General features: G+C 40.5%; 1 protein-coding gene across 1 annotated transcript in view; it reads right to left on the reverse strand.

Moving 5' to 3' along the window:
- COL9A1 (collagen type IX alpha 1 chain) overlaps positions 1 to 22945 on the reverse strand; it is an 88068-nt gene that overhangs the window by 57328 nt on the left and 7795 nt on the right. The window contains exons 5-10 of the mRNA XM_003986294.5: positions 22112 to 22508; positions 9036 to 9119; positions 8244 to 8264; positions 6684 to 6758; positions 6313 to 6348; positions 6128 to 6190 (exon numbers count right to left, since the gene is read on the reverse strand). Coding sequence (XP_003986343.1) covers positions 6128 to 6190; positions 6313 to 6348; positions 6684 to 6758; positions 8244 to 8264; positions 9036 to 9119; positions 22112 to 22508 — 676 coding nt within the window. The remainder of the gene's footprint in view (positions 1 to 6127; positions 6191 to 6312; positions 6349 to 6683; positions 6759 to 8243; positions 8265 to 9035; positions 9120 to 22111; positions 22509 to 22945) is intronic.

Here is a 22945-nt window from a genome sequence, read left to right on the forward strand (position 1 = left end):
GGCAAATCCCTAAGTGCATACTTACATTTTATTTATTAATTATGTACAGAATGGTAACTTTTGTATGATGCAAATATTTACAAAGAAATACCTTCCCGTACTCTCATTCAAAGGTAATGTTTAACATTAAATCTGACTGTTAATTTCTGTTGATAAATTTTATCATGCTCTTAGCTTCCTTCTAATTGCATTGTTTATCACTGGGTCCAATAATTTAGTATTTTTTGTCTCCACTTTGGAAAAATGCAATATAACAATTATAGCGTTCTAATAGCTAAGTCTAATGGGACCACAGATCTTGGCTCTGTCAGTTACCCTGCTTATGCACCTCCTTCACTTCATTTATAAAATAAAAATATATGTCTCTATAATTCTCTAATGGTGTCTTGAGAGTTAATAAAATGTTTCTTCAATAGGAATTAAACATAAACTCATTATTGCCTTATAGCTATCTAAAGTCCTCCAGCCATCTTCCAGCAATGACAGTTGCTTATTGAAGAACATTAACCTTTAAAATAAAATGTTTGAGAGCATGCTTGTTTCTACATTATTTTCCTTAGTAATAATAGGTATAATTAAGTATATATTTTCATGTGTGTCACTTGGTATATAGAATTTAAGCCAATTACAGGAAAACACGTTTTATATCTGTCATATTTAATACTAAAGCAGTTACTAAAGCATATCCTCTAAACATTCTCATTTTCCCTACCAGTACTTTTCTTACCATCACCCTCAATATAAAATACATTATAAAGTATAATAATACTACATGTATACCTGAATTTCCATATTTAGTGAGGATGCATCTTTTAAATTTTTTCTTTACTCTTTGACACTTTTAGATGTCATTTATAATGTAATCTTGAAATATACCTTGCCAAAGATAAATATGTGTATGTGTATGTGTGTGTGTGTGTGTATATATATATTTATATATATATATATATATATATGGATGGAGATATGGAGATATACATATATACACATATGTGCATGCATACATAAACATCTTACAAAACTATTACCAAGATTTTGAAAAAGGTTCAAATGGTATTAATCAAGGGAGGAGTTCCTTGCAAATATGAAAGCCCAACTTAAAAACGGATCACCAAAATCCATATTTAATCGCTCATAGTTTATATAAATATCACTAAAATGTTTTCATTTCATAAATATCACTAAAATGCTTGAAAACTAGTTCATTGGCCACCATTTTTACATTTCTGTACATTAATCCATTTTCCTCATAACTCCAGAGTGAATCAAAGGAAGTAAAAAAAAAGTTGAAAATGCTAATTACAGGAAGTTTACCAAAGAACATTATTAAACACACATAAAACAATTTTTCACCAACTTTGACTTTCAATCACCTTAGTCTAAATACAACACTGTAATCTGGGAACAAGCCCCAGCGTCTTAGTTGCTGAGCACCTGTAGTAATGGAATGTTGGCTATTGTATTTCAGCAAACCAACCATACAGACAGGAGCGCTCTCTGGAGGCACATATGACACAGACTTTCCATACCTCAGAGCATATCTGACTAACAGAACCTCTAACTACCACTTCCTGTGAATGCCCTCCAAAATCAATCCTGGTCAATTCCCACACATGCAACCAACTAACAATCTTCAATCTGTGACTAGAATAACTGACAAGATTGGTGGACAATAGCTATTATATATGGTAGAATTTCAACTGCATAAAAATAAAGCAGAACCAAGTAAATTATTGGACAACATGAAGGCTGCTTCCAGGTTACCACTTATGTAAAGTATCTTCTATATGACATGATAAAATATGTCTATCACTAGGAAGGTCTCTGAATTAAATTAGAAATACGTTTTGGTGTCAGATGCTACAGTGAATTCTGTTATGAAACAGCTATGTAGAAAAGCATAAGCGGGGCGCCTGGGTGGCGCAGTCAGTTAAGCCTCCGACTTCAGCCAGGTCACGATCTCGCAGTCCGTGAGTTCGAGCCCCACGTCGGGCTCTGGGCTGATGGCTCAGAGCCTGGAGCCTGTTTCCGATTCTTTGTCTCCCTCTCTCTCTGCCCCTCCCCCGTTCATGCTCTGTCTCTCTCTGTCCCAAAAATAAATAAACGTTGAAAAAAAAATTAAAAAAAAAAAGAAAAGCATAAGCTCCATAAGGACAAGGACTATATGTCCATTATAATAATCCTGGAACATTTCCCCTGGCATCTAACACATACTCGATACATGAGTACTTAATGTTTAATTTAGATTAGCATCTTAGGTGGAAGGATATTACACTTATCCCTCTATATCATCTTTATTTTGGGTTCAAACCCCAACTTTGCCACTTATTAACTGTACAACCATGACAAGTTGCTCAACTGTATAGTGCCTCAGTTTCCTGATCTGCAAAATAGGCATAATATTAATATCTATCTGATATGATAATTTTGAAAATAAAATGATATAAGCAAAATGCTTAAAATAGTACCTGGCGGGGTGTGCCCTGAATAAATGTTAGCTATTTATTATCATCATTATTATATGCTCAGCACTGCTATAGATGCTGTAAAGAGTTTACATGAAGTATAAGACACATTCCCTGCCCTCTGGGAGCTTAAAACCTGATTCACAAAGGGTTCTGCAAACAAATGAACACACAAAATTCTAGATACTATCCTAGAATAACCTGGGCTCTGTATTTCACGGCTTCCTCACATTTCTCTGATCAAACTGATCTTTGATGTCAGATAGTAGTTGAATACATCCAGAGGATGTTCTAACCTCTTTCCTATAAAAAGTGACATAGGGGCGCCTGGGTGGCTCAGTTGGTTAAGCATCCGACTTCGGCTCAGGTCATGATCTCGCAGTTCATTGGTTCGAGCCCTGCATCAGGCTCTGTGCTGACAGCTCAGAGCCTGGAGCCTGTTTCATATTCTGTGTCTCCCTCTCTCTCTCTGACCCACCCCTGTTCATGCTCTGTCTCTCTCTCTGTCTCAAAAATCAATAAACGTTAAAAAAAATTTTTTTAAGTGACATAGTTTAACCATAATTCCTGTATTTAATTCTAATTATTCTTCTGCCTATCTTAGACGATGCTATAAGAATGAATAAAACACTATTTTACAAAGCTCACTGAGCGTGTCACAGCAAATACAGCCTGTAAGAATATCTCTATTGATTATTGATAATAACACAGTTGTCCTTTAGGTGCAAGGTTATAACCAAGGTTTTATATATATATAAAACCAGTGGCAGAAAGAATTGCTTTCATTGCTTTCATATGAATGTTTATGAAGATAAAGTTCTATATGGGACGATGCTGAAGCTGACTGCGTTCGGAACTTTCATGCTACTGCTTGGCAGAGAACACCAGCCTTCAACAGTCATTTCCTTCCAGCATTCCAACTACTCAGCTTGTGAGACTCGAGGCATAATTCTACAAGCATATTTGCCATGAGTCTTTTACATTTTCTGTCAAAAAATCCACTTCACTTAGGATAATTACCCTTTAAATCACATTCCTTCTATATTCTTCCAAACATCATCTCATTAACCATTTGTTAACGTTACCAAAAAGAACAGCTTTGCAATGAGCCAAAGAGCAGAAGACAAGGAGGTTGGAGGTTTAAGGTCCCACCACTACACTCAGGTTCACCTGACAAGAAAAGATCACTGAAGCTCTCCTAATTACTTAGCTCCCCTATGTTCAGGAATAAACAAACATCAATCTGATCCAGCTACTGATATTTCATTATTCTCAATGTGTAGTCTCAAGGTAAAAGACTTGCTTAACATGTCAAAGGAGCCAAAGAATAGCATAAGCCAGAATCTTATAACTCCCTTATGGCTCCATTTCAAAATCTGTTAGAACCGTACCAATGTTTACAAATAATTATAAAATATTAATTATAAATCATTTTTCTTGGCTGGTAATTCAGATACTAAAAATTCGCTATCACTCTTTTTCTCTCAGTTTTCTCTGATTATTCATCCATTTAAGATCTTCATTTTGTATCCGCATGAGGCAAAACTATCTGGAGAGAGAGTAAGGTTAAAAATGAAGAAATCTAGTTTCTTTCACTATCTTAACCACTGTATAAATCTGGGTCCCTGAGGAAACCAATTGTCCTCAAAATTATTCAGTTTTCTTATCTGTGAAAAATAATATTAGCCGAACTTGCCTTCTAGGTTATCGTATGGTTAAAGGGAATAATGTCTGTGACTGTACTTGAGGAAAAAAGTTCTACACAGATACAATTAGTGTAGTTAACTTTTTGCTTAGTATAGTTAACTTTTGTTCTAGGAAAGGCCTACAATGCTGGCACACACATGAGTTTCTTACTACGATACTGCCGCTATAGACGAAGATAAAACTCCTTGTCATTGTTAACTACATGGTACTTCCAGAGATTTTGAAGCACCTTCACTTGTTTACCCCAAAATTTCTGTTGAAGAGAAGGAATTACTTTACAAAGCAAAAGCAGGCGTTGTCTTTATGACCTCATGGTAAAAGATAAGGAAGAATTTGTAGCAGGCTGAGCATGCTACAAAAGCACCGTTAACTGAAGCACAGAAGACTCTAGCCCTCTATCTGAAATTCTTTCAACTCATTACCAAGAGAAGACCAGGTGATTAGTTTATGCTTCAACCACCACAAAACTAATAATAATAATAATGTAATCATAAATTTTCTTTTTACACAAAAGACTGGTCCAAGTTTCATAGGGATGCAGAAATAAATCCAACCCATATTGGGCTACTGGTTTATTGAGTGGCCTTGTATGTATCAGACTTTTCTATCATGATGTGACAGTTTCAAGTAATTCAGTGTGTCGGAAAGAGCTTGAAAGCCAACAAATTATATAATTTCATTTGTATTATACAAATATTAGTTTGATATTCAATTCGTATTATCCAAATATTCCTTCTTGGAGGATTCTTGCACTGCCTCGTGCATCACACAGGAAAGTTCAAACTCAGGGCTTTGAAATGTAAAAGTCTTTCCTAAAGTACTAAATAACATAGACAAATACCCTCATAATGGGAATCTTTTATAAAGAAAGCATATCTTAATAACCACTAAAATCTAGCTTTTTTTCTTCAAAATGTCTTACTCTGTAGTCAAAAATTCTTGGGAATTATAATCATAGGTTTTCAGGTGCTTTCTTTGATTTAGAAAAAGTCTTGGGTTTCGGAAACAACATAAAGCGGTCACTTGAAGGATAACTTGAGGAATGCACCACTGTATGTTCTCTGAGAACAGAAAACCTTATTTTACCTCACTTTGTATCCCAGTTTTAAAGTCAGGGGCTGGCCTGTAGTAGGACCTCAATAAGTATTAATCCAGCGCATAGAGACAGGGGAAGCCGAGAGTCCTGAAATCATGAGAGTCTGAGAAAGTATTATTTACTGGTTAGGTTTATCCTACAAGCCAGTATGAGCTTTCCTCAGTTGAGGGGAGGCAGAGGTGTGGAGGTGGATAAATTGGAGAAAGGTTGCTGGTTCCCAGTTTTCAAGCAACCCTATACTCAATTTGTTTCCGTCAGTGATGCCAGTCAAGAAAACAAGGAAAGAGGGAAAACGAGTTTTGAATTGCCTATTCTATGTGTGCTGGCCATTTCCCTGCCTCTGCCCCTCTCCCACATTCCCACTCCAGGACTTCCCCTCAAAGGTATCTTTTTTCTCCTCTTCCTTAGCACTTAGGAGTACTCTACCCCTTCCCGGCCTGCAGGTCCTTTTCTAAATTAATCTAGTTAGTGCCTGGGAAAGAAGCCCCCGCAGAGCCGGGTAAGACTCTACCCCCTCCAGCACCCCCTGTGCCGGAAGTGGGGCTAAGCGAGCAGGCGGCTGAGCAGGGAAGCGGACCCTCGGGCGTTTTCTGAGAGCAGGTACTGCCAGCGCTGCAGGCTCAACCCAGGGTGCCGCGAGGTAGCTCCACCCTCGCAGGACCCTTTGCTGAAGCTGCATGGAGTACAAGGCCCAGTTCGGGGCCGCGGCCCTGTTCCCGCGTGGACTCCCGCAGTCTGCACCCCTCCGGCGTATCTCTACGTTGCTCCCTCCCTCCCCTGCACCACCCCCACCCCCACCCCGCGCGCGCGCGTGCGCGTCCCGGACTGCGCGCGCTCCCGTGCACCCACGCCTACTCACGTCCGCGCCCGGAGTGCCTGGCTTGCCCGGAGCTCCTGGCTTGCCCGGTTCTCCAGCAGGACCCTGAGCGGGGAGCGGGCGAGGCAGTGAGTGACAAAGATACAAAGTTGGGACTCTTGGGGCTCACGTGGTGCAAACCACGTCTAAAGGAAGGAAAGGAAGCGCGAATGCGCTGATTAACTTACCGGGGGGCCCGGGGGACCCTTTGGACCTCGGTCACCCTAGAGGGGTAGGAGAAAAGGTAAGAGTAGTCCATGAGTGGGAGGCGCTAGGGAGCCCGCGGGGAGACTCCCACACGTGTTCACCGCACAAATCGGGGACGGAGACAGGGTAAAGCTAAATGGTGGAGATTCTTGACCAACGGGGACAACTGAGCATGTCTACCTCATCCCTCTGAAAATCTCCAGGCTTCTAGGATCCAACCCCAGCTCTCACTCTAGTCCTATCCCGCCTTTAGGTGGCGGGCATCTAGCCCTGTCAAAAAAATCCATCCCGCTGGAGAAAGGGTAGGAAAAGGCAGGACTGGAGGAACAGAGAACTGGAAATAGAAACTTACGTCGATGCCATCGATGCCCGGAACTCCAGGGGGGCCCGGAGGCCCGGGGGGACCCTGCTGGCCTGGGGGACCTCTCTGACAAAAACAGCATATACAGGTTAATGGAGCACGTTGGGCAACAAGGAGAAACTGAATGCAATGTTCTGAGGCCCCCACCTCCACGCGGTAAGGACACTTCCCATTGGAGCAGGGAGTTTTGAAACCTGGTAAACATGTATGAAATTCCCAAGCGACCGCAGGTTTCTCTGGTTCCACCACGTTCTGAATGAGGCTTAATGGTGTGGTTAGAGCAAGATGCAGGCCCTAAGGTGGGCATTGGGGTCACAGGGCCTCACCCCAACAGAGCGCATTAAAATTAAACCAAAAGGGGGTCTTGAAGAAGGGAAGGCCTGACGCCTTTTTTTTTTTTTAAGGGATGCAGTAATGAAAATGGTGGTCATTCAATACCTCGATTTGATTAGTAATTGAGAGTCAGTGTTTTGGCCAAAATGAACTGCCCAAAATGGAGGCGCTCCACCTCAGATAGATTTCTTTGATCCTTGTTTACAAAACCGGATCGTTTTGTAAATCTTTCTACTTCCAATGAAAATCGGGGGGGGGGGGGGGAATACTAGAGGAAAACTGGGGAGGAGTGGGGCAAAAGAGCATTGAAACCCAGGGAGGGCCTGGCCTCATTTCAGATTTACCTGCAGTGACACTGTTCTTGCATAAGGTCATTGCACCTTGCTTTAAAATTACACCAACTTTGAGACTGACGCTAAACAGCGTGCAAACAGCTAAGCTTTGATAGTGCTAGAGGGAATACTGGCTTCTGAAAATAGTATGAGCATGTAGCTTAGGGAATGTGGGAATTTTTTTTTCTCTTCTAATTTAAAAGAATAAGAAAGTGTGGGAGGGGGGAGCTTCTTTCATCAAGGAAAACTTTGTTTTTCTAAACTCCAATGACCAGACAGGTTACAATGGGGTCTTTGTAAGTGAAACCTCAAACCTCGGCTGGGCTCACCCGCCCCCGCCTGGTCCTCTCCCGGCGGGAGGGAGGAGATGCCAGAGCCTTCGGGAAATTGCTGAAATTTTGACTGATGCCAGCCATGGCCGCTCGGTTCCAATCCCAGAGCGGTGGGCACCGCTAGCAGGACTCGCGGTTTAGTGCTGCCACCACCGGCTGGTGGAGCGGGAGAGGGAGCTTTAGCGCAGCTAGCCTGAATTCCCGCCTTCTCCAGCAAGGCCTGCCCTTGACTGCGTCCTAGAGGGGCGGGGTGGGGGAATTAAGAAGCAGCCAGGCTAACAATTAAACCCCGGTCTCAAGTCATGGCCTTCAGAGCTTCTGTTTGCAGTGTTGGGGCCCATTCGAGGAGGAGACGCCTTTCCTAGATGACCGGAGGGTCATTAGGGTCCCCGACTCCGAGGGTACTCGCTGCAGGTGCTCAAGGCTGCGGGAAGAACGCGGCTGCAGAGCCCAGGGAAAGCTCTGCGCCTTCCCCACACCTCCCGCGACGGCTGCTCCTCCACTTTTCCCTGCGTGCACTTGAAAATTGCAAACACATCTCGCCCTCCGCTTACCTGGTCGGTGGTCTCGATGACCTGGAGAGGAAAAGACCGGGAGAAAGTGAGAAGGCTCTCCCCACCCCCCAAACTCGCACACAACTTACTTGAGCCAAGCACAAGCAGAGCCCAGACAGCAGCAGTGGCAGTCCTAGGACCCCTCGATCCCTTGCTGTCCAGGCCATGCCCGCCACCCTCTGCTAATCCCCTGCACGGACTGTGTCTCCTGCCGCCCCGCTAGGCTTCCGGACCCGTCACACGCATTAAGTGGCACTTCTCCCCCACACACAAAAAAAGCGCCCCTAGGAGTAGTCTTTGCTAAGGTGCCTGGCCCGGGTGGCGTACTTTACTCCTGTTTATGAATGGCTCTGGAGAGGGTCCTGGGGATTGGAGGAGAGCTTGCGGCTGGAGGACGGATAGAATGACAACAGTCCCCCTTAACCCTTTCCCCGCCGCCTCACTGGCAAGGCCTGAACGCGTGCCTCTGCCTCTGCCTCTGCCTCCGCGGGTCTGCCCAAGTGTAGTCTCTCCCGGTCCACTGTGGGCAGCGAACGGACCTCAAGGGTTCTTGGAAAGGTGTTTGGGGAGGAGGAGTGAGGGTCGTAAGCCACCAAAAATAGAACCAGACCACCCCTGAGGTAGTTTGTACTTGCCAGGCTGTGGGTGGGACCTGTGCTTCCTTGAAATTTATCTGGTCTGTATAGTAAAGCCTGAACTCTTTAGAAAAAGAATGAGGAGGTGGGGTGTTTGAGGAGGTGGTGAGAGGTAGGCTGGGTGGCAGTGACCTTTGCAGGTGGTCAAATGACTCACAGTTATCCTAGCTGGCAGTTCATGGCAGGTTTCTCTCCTCGGGCGTAGTGGGTCACAGTGGATCAGCATCCACTGAAGTTCAAACTGGAGAAAGACAGCATACAGTTCACATTCTCTTGGAGGACACAAGCAGGTCATTTAAGAGAGAGAGAAGTTTGTAAGTGTGGTCGGACTGTTAAATGGGTGGAGACCAGCTTGGACTGGTTCACCTCAGTGGACCAGTAGTCTTATTCCCTGAATACAGATTTTCTGATGGAAATGGGTTGGAAGCTCTTCCCAAGTTTCTCAGATTATTGAATGTAGATGTCAGTAGCTCTGCAATACTCCAGCATTACTCCAGCATAGCCTTAGGCAGGAAAGAGCCCTCCGGCATTGAATTTCCATTTCTGTCCTTACCACATCCTCAAGATGTAGATTTTCTATTCACATGAGGCTTTGAGAGAACAAAGAACTGTCCAAGTCAGAAGCCTGTGTGAGGTTCTGGACTGGAACCCAGGCCTACTGAGTGACACAGCACACATGCGCTAAGCGTTTACACGGGAGAAGATTAGAGACGGAGACAGCCAAAGAGGTGGCACCCAGGATGAAAGAAGAGGAAAGAAAATCCAGTCCTAGAAAAAATTTGCATGCTACAGAATAAATTCTCCAGGGAGTACTCACAGCTTGAAATGGAAATTGGAAGGACTGGAAATGGAGGAATTGAGAGGGAAATCTAGAACTCAGGGGAAAAACAAGATAATAGAAGACATTTGGTGTTATGTCAAATGTGCCCTGACAAGTTCTTACATTTTAGCAGGTGTTAAGGGAGAAATAAGAAGGGAGCAGGAGAGAAACAGAACAATGGAAGAGTGACCAGGTCTGAAGCTGAAGGCCTCGGGTGACAAGGTAAAAAAAAAAAAAAAAAAGATGTACACCACCATGCATCATGGCATCATGCTGGCCCATCTTCTTAGATTGAGGAAGCTCTTTGCTAGTCATCTCAGATCCATATTTCTTGGTCAGTTGATTCTCCTGGCTTTATGCAAATGCCTAGTTAAGTATCAGGGTCCCAAATCTAAAACATTATCTCTTTTCTTTCATCCAGTAATGATTTACACTCCATCCTACCTGCCAAATGGACTCTAGATCTACTGGATCTAGCATTAAATTAGATACATTTTTTTCCACTGTTACAGAAGCATCCAGAGTTGAAGTACTGAATGGAAGATCAGAATTGGAAAGGATGAAGGATGAAGTCCATCCTTCCTACCCATAAGGAAGGGAAAGTTAAATAAAAGGAAGTTTTCCATTTTATAGAGTGGTAAAAGTAAGACATTAAGCTTTCAGATTCCTGCACCTCTTGTTAGATGATTCTAACTGTCCTCGTTGCTCTCAACCCTACCATAGCTTTTCTCCAGAAAATATGGATATCTGGAAAAATGAGGTAAGTGGGATGAAAAGAAAGTGAGAGCTAAACCAAGGCATATTTTAAGACGGAAAGTTCTCTACAAACAGTATGAAAAATATCTGTGTATTCATAGTATGAATTATTTAACAATAGTTTACTGACATCCTTCAAAGGAACTGCTTTCCAAGCCACACAATTATCTTACAGTTAAGAAAATCACTTTAATCAAATACTTTATTTTTATTAGATTAGTCTTATCTGTTTGGGATCATTTTATTTTGATTTTGTTCTAAACTGCAGTAGAAATTTTAATAGATAAAAGAAAGAATGGAACAACATTTGCCTTAATGACTACTAAAATACCTAGCTGTGCCTCAAACAACTCTTTGAAGCCGTTCACACATGAGTAAAGTGAGGCAGAGAGGTTAAATCATTTGCCACGGGTCACACAGCTAGTAAAAGACAGAGCTAGCATTCCAAATGTGCCTGACTGTAAAATAAGGGCCTTCTCCAACCCCCTCCTTATCCTCCCCCAAGAATATATCCCAACTCCAGAAAAAGCCATAATTTTCTAAGCCAATAACCAAGGAATTTGGTGATTGAACATTCATATTAAAGATGAATAGGGGCATCTGGGTGGCTCAGTCGGTTGAGCGTCCAACTTCGGCTCAGGTCATGATCTCACAGCTTGTGAGTTGGAGCCCCACATCAGGCTCTGTGCTGACAGCTCAGAGCCTGGAGCCTGCTTCTGCTTTTGTGTCTCCCTGTCTCTCTGCCCCTAACCCACTCACATTATGTCTCTGTCTCAAAAATAAATAAAAACATTTAAAAAAATTTAAAGATGAATAGAAAAGAAGAGTGATCTACAAATCAAAACTTTGTAAGCTTATTTCCAATATCTGGTAGAAAACTTCAGAACAAGACTAAGAAACTTCCATAAGAAGTCAGACCTCTCCCTATTTGCTTGTTATGGAAATACATCCAGAAGCAAATTTCTAATGGTTCTCCAAAAACTGACAATTATTGCTATATGCAGTTACATATTCATGTGTATAATAAAATATCAAATAGGAAAGAAGATTATAATTCTTTTTGTTCAATGATTAGATAAAAATATTACCAGAATAAGAAAAGGTGTCTCTCCCCTCCCTAAGTCTCAAAATAAGAAAGACCATTCAAATACTTTTTTTTTTAATTTTTTTTTCAACGTTTATTTATTTTTGGGACAGAGAGAGACAGAGCATGAACGGGGGGAGGGGCAGAGAGAGAGGGAGACACAGAATCGGAAACAGGCTCCAGGCTCTGAGCCATCAGCCCAGAGCCTGACGCGGGGCTCGAACTCACGGACCGCGAGATCGTGACCTGGCTGAAGTCGGACGCCTAACCGACTGCGCCACCCAGGTGCCCCTCAAATACTTTTATTCACATAGTCCTTTGTGAATTGGTAACTCGCATAAGGCATGCATTGTATATGTGTGATATTTTGATTCTCAAAATAATTCATAACTTAATCACCCTGAGAAACTTTAATTATATGGCTAACCAGGAAACATATATCCTTTGTTTAGATAGTTCATTAAAGTTACTTATTGTAAATGCAAAGTAATTCATTAAGCTGGTTTCTCAAAAATGTAATTCTCTGGATAAATTGGTACACCTGTTTAAATATGCAAGATGCAATTGTGGCACAGGATAATAGGGGAGTGAACGATAATTCATCTGTGAATACAGGCTGCGTTGTTCAGAGTGCCACATAGATCAGAGGTTTCTGAACACATCTGTGCAGCCACATAAACACCACCCACACACTAATAATCATCTTTACAACAACCATTTTTTGGCATGAAATATGAATTCCAATTTGCATGTTAATTATTTTGAAGGAAGATTGGCAGAGTTCCTTACTAAAAGTCACTTACATTACACATCTAAAATGCTGATTTCCACACGTTTCTCATTTTCATACCTGGAATCATTCTTGTCTTTGAATACCCACTGACAAAGTATATGTGACAAATATTTTAATTTAGTCTTTCAGTCAACATTTTTGAAGTCCAAATATAAAGCATGCACTAGGGAAACAGTCTAGGGAGAACCAAAGATATTCTCCTGTCCCTAATGAGTTTACAGTTTTTAAGACTTGAGAAAAATACAAGTTGAGAAATAAGAAGGGTGGTTTTTTTAATCTGTTAAACAGAACATAAATGCCCTACCATAATTCATCCTTCTCAACATAAAATGCTTACGAGTAGTGCCCAGCAGACAACATGTTAAAACAAGGAATTTTGGAGGCGCCTGGGTGCCTCAGTCAGTTATGCATCCAACTTTGGCTCAGGTCGTGATCTCGCGTTTCATGAGTTTGAGCCCCTCATTGAGCTCTGTGCTGACAGCTTGGAGCCTGGAGCCTGCCTCTGATTCTGTGTCTGCCCCTCCTCTGCTCATGTCCTCCTCTCTCTCTCTCTCTCTCTCTCTCTCTCTCTCTCTCCTCTTTTTCTCTCTCTCTCAAAAATAAATAAGCATAGGGGCGCCTGGGTGGCTCAGTCGGACTTCGGCTCAGGTCATGATCTCACAGTCCATGAGTTCGAGCCCCGCGTCGGGCTCTGTGCTGACAGCTCAGAGCCTGGAGCCTGCTTCAGATTCTGTGTCTCCCTCTCTCTCCGACCCTCCCTTGTTCATGCTCTGTCTCTCTCTGTCTCAAAAATAAATAAACATTAAAAAAATTTTAAAAAATAAATAAATAAATAAATAAGCATAAAAAAACTTAAAAACAAAAAAAAACACAAGGAATTTTGGCCCCAACTCTCTGTTCTTTTAATAGTGCTAGTGATTTCTACTTATTTTCCTAGGTTGTTGAGAAAGATTACTAACGTATTTAAGCTCTTCATAAAAATTAAGCAAAAACTAATAGCAGACAACTACCTTTTCCTCCTAAGAGAATTCTAATGACAAACTATAGAACTTGATTTGAAATTAATGAGAATGGCACAAGGCTTGATTTTTTACATACTGAATTATGATTAAACTTTACAAGTACAAAATACCTAAAAACTAGCTCTTCAAAGATAAAGTTTTTTTAACAGGAGAAATATTTCTTTAAGCTTTCGTCTACTCAATGGCAACAAAGATTTAAAGCAGTACTTGACTTCTGAGATCTCATTTTTCTTTTCAGTTTACGACCAAAATTTGGTTTCTACCATCATAAGGGACCTCCTCCAAGCGAAGCTTCCTAATTGCTAAGCAGGAGGTTCTGAGTTGCTTCGAAATCAGAAATTTCCCCAACTGTCTGTAGACTAGGCCATGCAGTTCCAGACACAGTGCTAGGAATTGTCATTAAATATGAGTAGGTGACAGTCATTGGAATCACACCAAGGGCAAAGGCAGAACAGTGAAAGGAAAGAGCAGTAAACATAGAGTTAGCAGACCTGGCATGTAGTAATTTATTCATCTTTTTATCCAACATATCTTTATATAACACATTCATGTGCTTTGAGAGAGATACTGTGAAAGACACAAAAATGTTGAGTACATAGGGCAGCATCTAGGCCAGAACTGCTTTTGACAGTACATACTATTGCAGTTGATGTGCAACATGGCTAAGGTCATCAACAAGGGGATCATATAACATGTAACATGTGAGTGAGGTCCTGAAGAGCAGTTGCAATTTTCATAAGCAGAGATGGGAGGGTAAAGGTCAGGTCAGAGTTCTAAAGAGGTGACAGTAAGAGGAGGAAGTGGTGTATAGAGAAGCGACCAGACTCACTGTGGCAAACAATAGACATTAGATTTTTTTTTTCCTCTGTTGAATTCTAAGCTAAGGAATTTGAGTAGGATTGGATAGCTAATTAGGACTGTCATCTATGATTTTTCTGCACCAGGGATATGGATGGAGAAAGGCGGCCTAATTTAAAAGGGCACTTCAAGGGGATTCATGTGGTCATAAATGCCCAGTCCTTGGAGCCAAAAAGAGGCTACTTTAGCAGAACATAAAGAAGTATTAAACTCTGACCTATGGTGAGGCATCCTGAGCTGTCTGTCCATTTAAGAAAAACAAACCTTCCCCTCATACCATATCCCCCTTCAGCTGCCATCTGGTTTTCTGCTTCCCTCCAGTTAAAATGCAAAAGAGCTGTCTAAATTTGTTGCCTCCAATTCCTCTCCCTTCCATTCTCTCTTGGACCCTTTGCAACTGGGCTTTCACCCCCAACAATCCAATGGGTCTTTTCACAAAGTCACTGTCGTGGGTCTCTGGATGCAGTGGTCAAATCTCAGTTCTCATCCTATTTGATCTATCTACAAGCACTTGAGTGAGTTGACTATTCTATCCTCCTTAAAATTCTGTTCTCCCTTGACTTTCAGAGTCCCTGACTTTCCACCATCTCCTGGTCCTCTCCTACATCACTGCTCTTCCTGGTCTCTCTGGCTGAACCTCCCTCATCTCAGCAACCTCTAAGTGTTGGTTGTTTCACCGTCCAGCTCTATGACTTCTCTGCAGCATTCGTCTCTCAGTGATTCCTCTTGTTTCATGGCTTTAAATAAGTACCACATATATGCTGACAACTCCTAGAGTTCTATTCTCAGCTGGGCCTGCCTGTTGAACTCCAGAAGAACATACCTAACTGCCTGCTTGCATCTTCTCTTAGGTGTCTAATAGTGATCAAAATCCTGATTGAACTTAGATGTTCCCAACCAACTGTCGATATTCTCACTGATAACTGTGCTTCCCATAGTCTTTCCCATCTCAATAAATGGCAACTGTATACTTCTGATTAGTCACTCCAGAAATATTGGTGTCACTCTTGATTTTCCTTTCTCTTACACTTCAGCTCTGTTTACTTTACCCTCAAAATGGGTCAGGATCTGGGACACCTGGGTGACTCGATTGGTTAAGCATCTGCCTTCAGCTCAGGTCATGATCTCACCATTTGGTCCTTGAGTTTGAGCCCCACATCAGGCTCTCTGCTGTCCACACAGAGCCTGCTTCAGATCCTCTGTCCTCCTCTCTTTCTGCTCCTGCGTCCCTGTGTGTGTGTGTGTGTGTGTGTGTGTGTGTGTGTGTGTGTGTGTGTAATATTTAGAAAAATAAAAGGGTCAGGATCTGACCACCCTGCACCACCTTCACTGCTACCCTATTCCAAACCAAGACCAGCCCTGCCTGAGCTATTGCAGTAGTCTCTAAAGGTCTCCTTTTGTTGTACCCCTAAGCATTGTCCTTCTTTCCCCCTACATTATATTGCCAAAATAGCAGCCAACGAGACACTTTGAAAAGATGAGAACATGTTACTTATCTATCCAAAACCATCTGATACCCTCCCATCTCATACAGCATGTAAGCCAAGTGCTAAGGCAATTTCCCCACCTTCACTCCATCATGTTACCTCTCCAGGCTTACTGCCTTCTTGTCTCAGTCTCATTCCAGCCACACTGGTCTCCATGCCCTCCTCAAACATAACACACAACACCAACATCAGTTCCTTTTCACTCCATATTCTCTCTTTCCAGAACCTTCCTCTCTCAGAGAGCCATATGCTAATACCCCCAACCCCTTCAGGTTTCTGTTAAGATGTTTTTTTGTCAATGAGGCCTTCTCCCCAGGCATCCAATTTCCTGCTTCATTTTTGTCCATAATATTTATGAACACTGAGCATTCTATACATTTATTCATTTATACTCTTGTGTCCATCTCCCCTCCCCCAAATGAATGTAATCTCCATTGGAGCTTTAATTTCTGTCTGTAACTTAAGAGATGTTTAACAAATAGTTACCAGATGTTAATTAGTGAATATATAAAGATGAATAAGAAACAGTGAATTAAGAATTGATAGTATTTATCTTCTCATTTGATTATGGCTTGGGGCCAAACCCTTTCCCCTGTCTGGGTTTCAATTTCTGTCTGGGCTTCAATTTCTTCATGTGTAAATTTAGAGATTTGCAATGGATACAATCAAAGTTTCCTCCAGCTTGGAAAGTCCATGATTCTACTGACACTACATTATAACCAAAGAAACCAAACACAGAGATTAACACAAAGAGAAGGAAAAATGCCATTGAATTAGCTTCTTGCCTTACAACCACCCAGGCTACATAACAAAGATTTCTTCATGATCTTAACCCACACACATTTTAATAGAAACAGACAAACTAACAGCACTGACTTTTTAAAAACTGCAACAGTATGGGCATAGCTGAGGCCAATAAAAAATTTTAGTGTTTTCAATTTTCCATTAAAAGCAAGTTTGACCATTATTTAGTTTTTATTCTAGTTATCCATAGTCCCTTCCTCCAATTATGGCTCCTTCTATGTTAGCAGATTTTTTTTTTTTTTTCTGTGTACTCCTCATTTCATCGCCACCTAGTGGAAAATCCAGCTGATACTGTTAATACAGTTTATAATACAGCAGTTTTTATCTCCAAAAAATTGTCCTCACAGTCAGTATTCAAAAGTATTCCAGTCAGATCACCCCCAAGTGTTATAAAAAGTATTTCCTATTTCTTTTGTATTTATTTCACACTTACAAGTGAAAGAGTATTTGTAGAAGATGTACTTGTCAAAAACAACTTAGTAAGCAAACTTAACAGTCTAGATATTATGCAATAGTATGCATCTCTTAAATCACTGAAAACATAACTTTCCTACAATATTTCTTAAATACCAAAATAATATTATCCACAACCTCATAGCTGATTTTCCCATGTTATCATTTATGAAACTTCCATTGTTTCTGCATGTGGGGGTTATTATAATTTAATTGTATAGAGCAGAATAAAGGACAGTTTCTCTGTCACTAGTTCTGCCAGTTCTTTCTATCTGCTCTCACATTCTCTCTGATTTTAACAAAAATAACATAGAGCAGCACTTTTGAAATATACTTTGAAAGGCATCATATCTTCTGATTATTTTCCACTTTGGTTTATTTTGAATATGCATAGGTAAGATAAAAAGGTTTTGAATCATGTATTTGTGAAACCACATAAACTTGTATCCTTCCTTAAGCCCAAACCCCTAGTGCACATCCCTGAAAAGGGAGAAAGGCTAACTTTGTTTTCTAATAGAGCTGTACCAAATAACTCTCCTAGGCAATCATACTGACAACAAACAATAAAGAACCTGTCATAAAATAACATGTTTTTATGGTATGCTGCCAGGAAACTGAGCTTTGCAGTGGGATAAATGGCACCATCCTAAAATATGGGCACAAAGGAGAATAGGAAATACGGGATTTATTGCTTTAAAATCAAACTAACAATGTATTACAGCAGTGCGCTGGGAAAAAATATAAAATGCTCTGAGCCCACTAAATAACCATGAATGATGAGAAGGTGTTTGAGTTGTAGATCACGTGAGCAGCTATACTGCAAGCTTTATGAACACCTCTTGAAATTGGTTTCCTTTTCCAATTTAGAAAAGGGAAAGAGACACAAGATAGGATAGATAGGGGAAAATCACAAGCAAGTACAATATAAAAGAGTCTTTTAGCATTTGTGCTCCATCAAATGTTGTTTCCAATTGCATTTTTTGTTATGCAGTTCTTAAGGCTACCTTTTGACATCTGTAAATAACTTTAGAAGGGATGTTTGCTTTTGATGTATTTACTAAAGAAAAGCCCGTGTTGATCCTGAAAAAGGTATTCAATTCATCCAGAGTGTCAAAGATTAGAATGAATCTAATTTCATGAATAAAAATTGAAAAATACAGTGTTCCTAATTGTTTTCTTATGTTTTGGGCACACTTCACTTTAATTTAAAATTTCTCAGACATCAATATTGAATATTTGCTCTCTCCAAATGGAGACAAGGGTCCTCTATAAGTATACTTTAACCACCCAGAATATATGGATACTACTATTCATCACTCTCTAAGTCTTCTGAGGGACCTGTGGTCACTGTTGATCTTCAGTAATGGCCAGCAACTTCAGATTTCAGTCAATTGGTGAGAAATCAAAACATAAAACAAGAATAAAACCAAGGCTTAAGGACAAGTTGTGGGCACTTGGGCTTTGTCTGAGGATTTATATGAGTATTTGACTATTCTTAGTCTTAAAATGTAAGGAGCAGTGTGGGAAGACTAATAATATTTGAAAAGGGAAGAATTGATCAGTGTGAGAATTCCCAGATGAAAGCCTCTTTGCCTACAACACTGGACTCTGTCTTCTCCTGGATAATACTTATTCAACCCCAGGGTTCCTCTAGATATCACTTTCTACAGTAAATAGGCTTGACGTCTACTCTCATGCCTCCTGGCCTAATCTGAGTGAGGAGCTTTTTCCCAGTGCCTCTCCATTCACTATCATGGCCCTTATCATATGTTGTACTGTCATTGTTTACTTATCTCAACCCATCACCCTCAAGAGACTGAACTGAAGAAGACAAGATCCATGATTTATATGTTTGTATAGCCAGTATATAGGCACATGATAAAAGTTTACTAAATTAATAAACAAATACATGTCTGAGAACATATTTTATACTGTACAATCCTCCTTCTTTAAGAAAGAAACATTTATTTGTTCGTCCCACAAAGTAAATTCTGAAAAATCTATGCAAATCACAAATGCTTTCTAAAATAAAGTGAGGAAATGCTTTATAAGGAACAATATGTGGTTATACATTTTTCCTTTTCTCAAAGGAAAGTTAGTTGGCACAGCAGAAAATAGGTAGATTATATTTTGCGCCTAACATGGTTTTTTACAAGTCAAGAAGCCCACTTGAGGTCACATCTTCAACTGAGAAATGGAGATAATCCTATCTGTGCTTGCTATCTTATAAAATTGTTGCAAGGATAAAATAGGTTAGTGGCAATGAAAGCATTTTGGAAACTTTAAATTAGCATATTAAGGATATCAGTGTGCTTAAAAAGCATAAATGGGCTTTTCTTACATAGAATTTTCTATTTGTCTAATATAGAGTAAAAATTGAGGAATACATTTTGGTGACAAGCTTGAGTTTGACATTGTCACTGTCAGTCCTTGGATGTAAGTAGGATTTTTTTTTTTTTTTTTTGGCCTGTAACTCTGACCTGTTTTAGCTATTATTACCACCACCACTACTCGATCACCAAATATGAAACTTTAATAAAGCTTTAGGTTCAAGTCTCTTTTGTCTTTCCTTGTGGGAAAGTCAGAATTCAGTGTAAAGGAAAAAAATTTTTCATGCCTGTTTCAATTACTTTTAACATTGGTTACAGTGTACTGACTTTGAAAAGCTCCTTGGTGAACCAGAAGCAAAATATAATACCAGCCGCCAGTTCTTTGTTGTGTGCCTGCACATGGCAGAATAAAATAGAGGATAACTGGTCCTAACTGGTCTCCACTGTGATATGAGACTAGACTTGGCAGAAAAACTACAATCAGCTATAACATTATTGGCTAGACTATAATGTACTGGAGTAAGATTGAGACTTTGCCACTCTGGCAATCAAAGAGTTTAATAATACCCTAGCATCCAGAATTATAATGGTTTGAAATGCTTTTCAAGGGATGGATTAAATGGGTGATAGGCATTAAGGAGGGCACTGGTTGTGATGAGCATTGGGTGTTATATGTAGGTGATGAATCACTAAATTCTACACCTGAAACGGTTATTACACTGTATGTTAACTAAAATTTAAATGAAGACTTGAGACTACAAAAACAAATGAAATGTTATTCAAGGCCAATGAATCAATCAATTTTGCAAGCACTTGATTGATGTTCATTGTAGTAAAGAAGCACCTTAAGGTCTCCCCACCCTTACCCATGGTCCAGAAATGACACAGGTGTTGCAGACATTTGGAGTTGCCTGCAAACTAATCCCAATCTCATACCACTGCAACAATCTTGCTTCACAAAATTTCAAGATGGCATGATAGTGGTCCCATTGGCTTTTTAACCCAGTCACTTGAGGTGTGATAACTCATTAGTTGAAGAAATACTTTCTCAAGTGTCTACAAGTCAGAGCGGTAATATGGCAGTTTACAAATTGCTTCCTGTCCATCACAGAATATAGAAATTTCACACTACCCTTCACACTAATCACAATTCTTCTCTTGAAAATAAGCTATTTGAACAATTCCATTACTGAGTGCCTGATAACCTTTTTTTCTTTGGAGAAGTACACAGAAACAATTCAGAATCACTGTATCACCCCTGCTACATGCCATGATATGAGTTTTGTGACTAGAATTTAACAGCTCCAATTGAGAGAGAATGTTGGCCTCAACAGTTTATTTATTAAGCTCTAAATTCTTTAGTTCCTCCCCCCTAGAGAACACTTACCATCTAAGATATATTTTTAAATCCCTCTAATAATATTATAAAATATCCTTTTAAAGGATTGTTCAATAAAAGTTTAACAATTCAAAATGATAGAACTGTATGGTATTAGTTGGCATAATTACTCTGTCATTATATAATTCCTTACCTTTATATCCATGGAACCCTACAGTAAAATCATGAATAGAGCTCTAAAATCCTTTACTTTTATGTCATACAAGACTTACTAAGTAAATATTGTACCATCTATACGCTTTTTATTCTTGTTGATCAGACACCATACGGTTTCCTAACCTTATTTCTCATACCCTGCAGTTAGTATCTTCCACCCCCCTTCCCCTCATCGCGCACACACACACACACACACACACACACACACACACATTTTCACATAGAAATTTCATCCAAACCAGCTGCTCTCCGGACCTCTGAATGGGCCCACTTACTCTCCACTTCCCTTTCATTTGATGCTCTTTCCCTCAGCTGAATACATTTTTGCCAGTTCAGATCCTTCCATCTCAAGGTTCATTGTGTTCAAGAAGCACAAAATTCTTGGGGTGCCTTGGTGGCTCAGTCGGTTAAGTGTCTGACTCTTAGTTTCAGCTCACGTCATGATCTCATGGTTTCATGAGTTCAAACCCCATGTCGGGCTCCGTGCTGACGGTCCCGAACTGGCTTGGGATTCTCTGTCTCCCTTTCTCTCTGCCCCTCCCCCACTTTTGCTGTCTCTGTCTCTCTCAAAATAAATAAATAAACTTGAAAAAAATTTAAAAAGAAGCACAGAATTCTTGACTAACTAAATCCACCATTCATCTTAACCTGACTTTGATATTCTCATTAGTTGTTTATATACAGGGTGTACCACACCAGTATTTGCTTCTCTTACATTGCTTCTGAAGGATTCTGGGAGCTCCAGGGGGGCATATCACATCATCCAAGTTAACTTGAAGCCCCTTAAGATCAAGAACCAATTCCTTGAGACTTTCTCTGATTTCCCATTCCATTTGGGATGTGCTCTGCTCAAAACAGGCACTTAAGGCTTTTTGAGTAAGTGCTTGAGTGAATTTTAAAAATGAATAACTCGGGGAGCCTGGGTGGCTCAGTCAGTTAAGTGTCAGACTCTTGATTTTGGCTCAGGTCAGGATCTGACAGTTTGTGATATTGAGTCCTGAGTCAGATACCACATTGACAGTGCTGAGCCCTACTTGGGATTCTCTCTCTCTCTCTCTCTCTCTCTCTCTCTCTCTCTCTCTCTCTCTCTCCCCCTCCCCTGGCTCACACACTCTCTCTCTGTCTCTTTCTTTCAAAAGTAAACGTTTTAAAAAAGCGAATAACCGTTCATTGCTTAAGACATTCAAATGATTGTCAAAGATATCTGAAGTGTTAGTTTTTAGCTATCTAATTTTGTTTTAATCTACCATAGTGTATGACTTCATACTTACCGGAACAGAAACTTGAGGATTATCCACAAGTTTTCCTAGCACAGCAAAGCCATCGACGCTGATTTGGCCTCTTGGCTTTATAGGTAAGGATTCAATCCTGTTGCAATCAACAAAAAGAGTAGCACTACTCCTTTCCACACCGATCATGATCTTATGCCACTGGGAATCAAACAAGGAAGGCAAATTTGAAAAGGTTGCAGTTTGGAGACTTCCATCCAGTCCCTTGTATGAAAATGCAACAGATTTGGTTTGGCCATTAATCTTCACACCAACTTGCTCCTTCCCTGAGGAATCCTGAATCTGCCAAATGCTCCAGTTCTTTTCAAGTGTGCTTCCAGTCATCCGGAAAGTAGTTAAAAAGGAGTATTCTTCAGGCAGACCACTGGGATATAAATGCCTGAGCAAAATTTTAAAACAGTAAATAAAACTCTTGTTTTCTGTACCCATGCATATTACCATATTCTCTTATTATGCTATTTTAGATTCTAGACCTACAGAAAGGCTACAGTGTGAAAAACTATGTACCGTTTGTTCTTTCATGAACTTCACAGAAGCTCCATCATTCATGTACACTAATGCTCCATCCTAAAATACACATTAGAAAAAACAAACCCTTCCTCATAGCTAAGGAGGGTTCCCAATGCCACATACCCCCAACAGTATTACTATTTATGCTACCTAAAGAGCTCCTGTTCAGCAATTCCATCTCAGCCAAAAAACATATTCTTGCAAGGTTCCTGGCAGCATTTCTTCCACAAATTAAAGAAGAGATCATTTGGAATCTAAACAGCTCTACTAGTTAATAAAACCATTTCATTAAAGCAGCTTTTAAAT

The sequence above is a fragment of the Felis catus genome, chromosome B2, assembly GCF_018350175.1.
Source record: "Felis catus isolate Fca126 chromosome B2, F.catus_Fca126_mat1.0, whole genome shotgun sequence".
NCBI lineage: Eukaryota > Metazoa > Chordata > Mammalia > Carnivora > Felidae > Felis > Felis catus.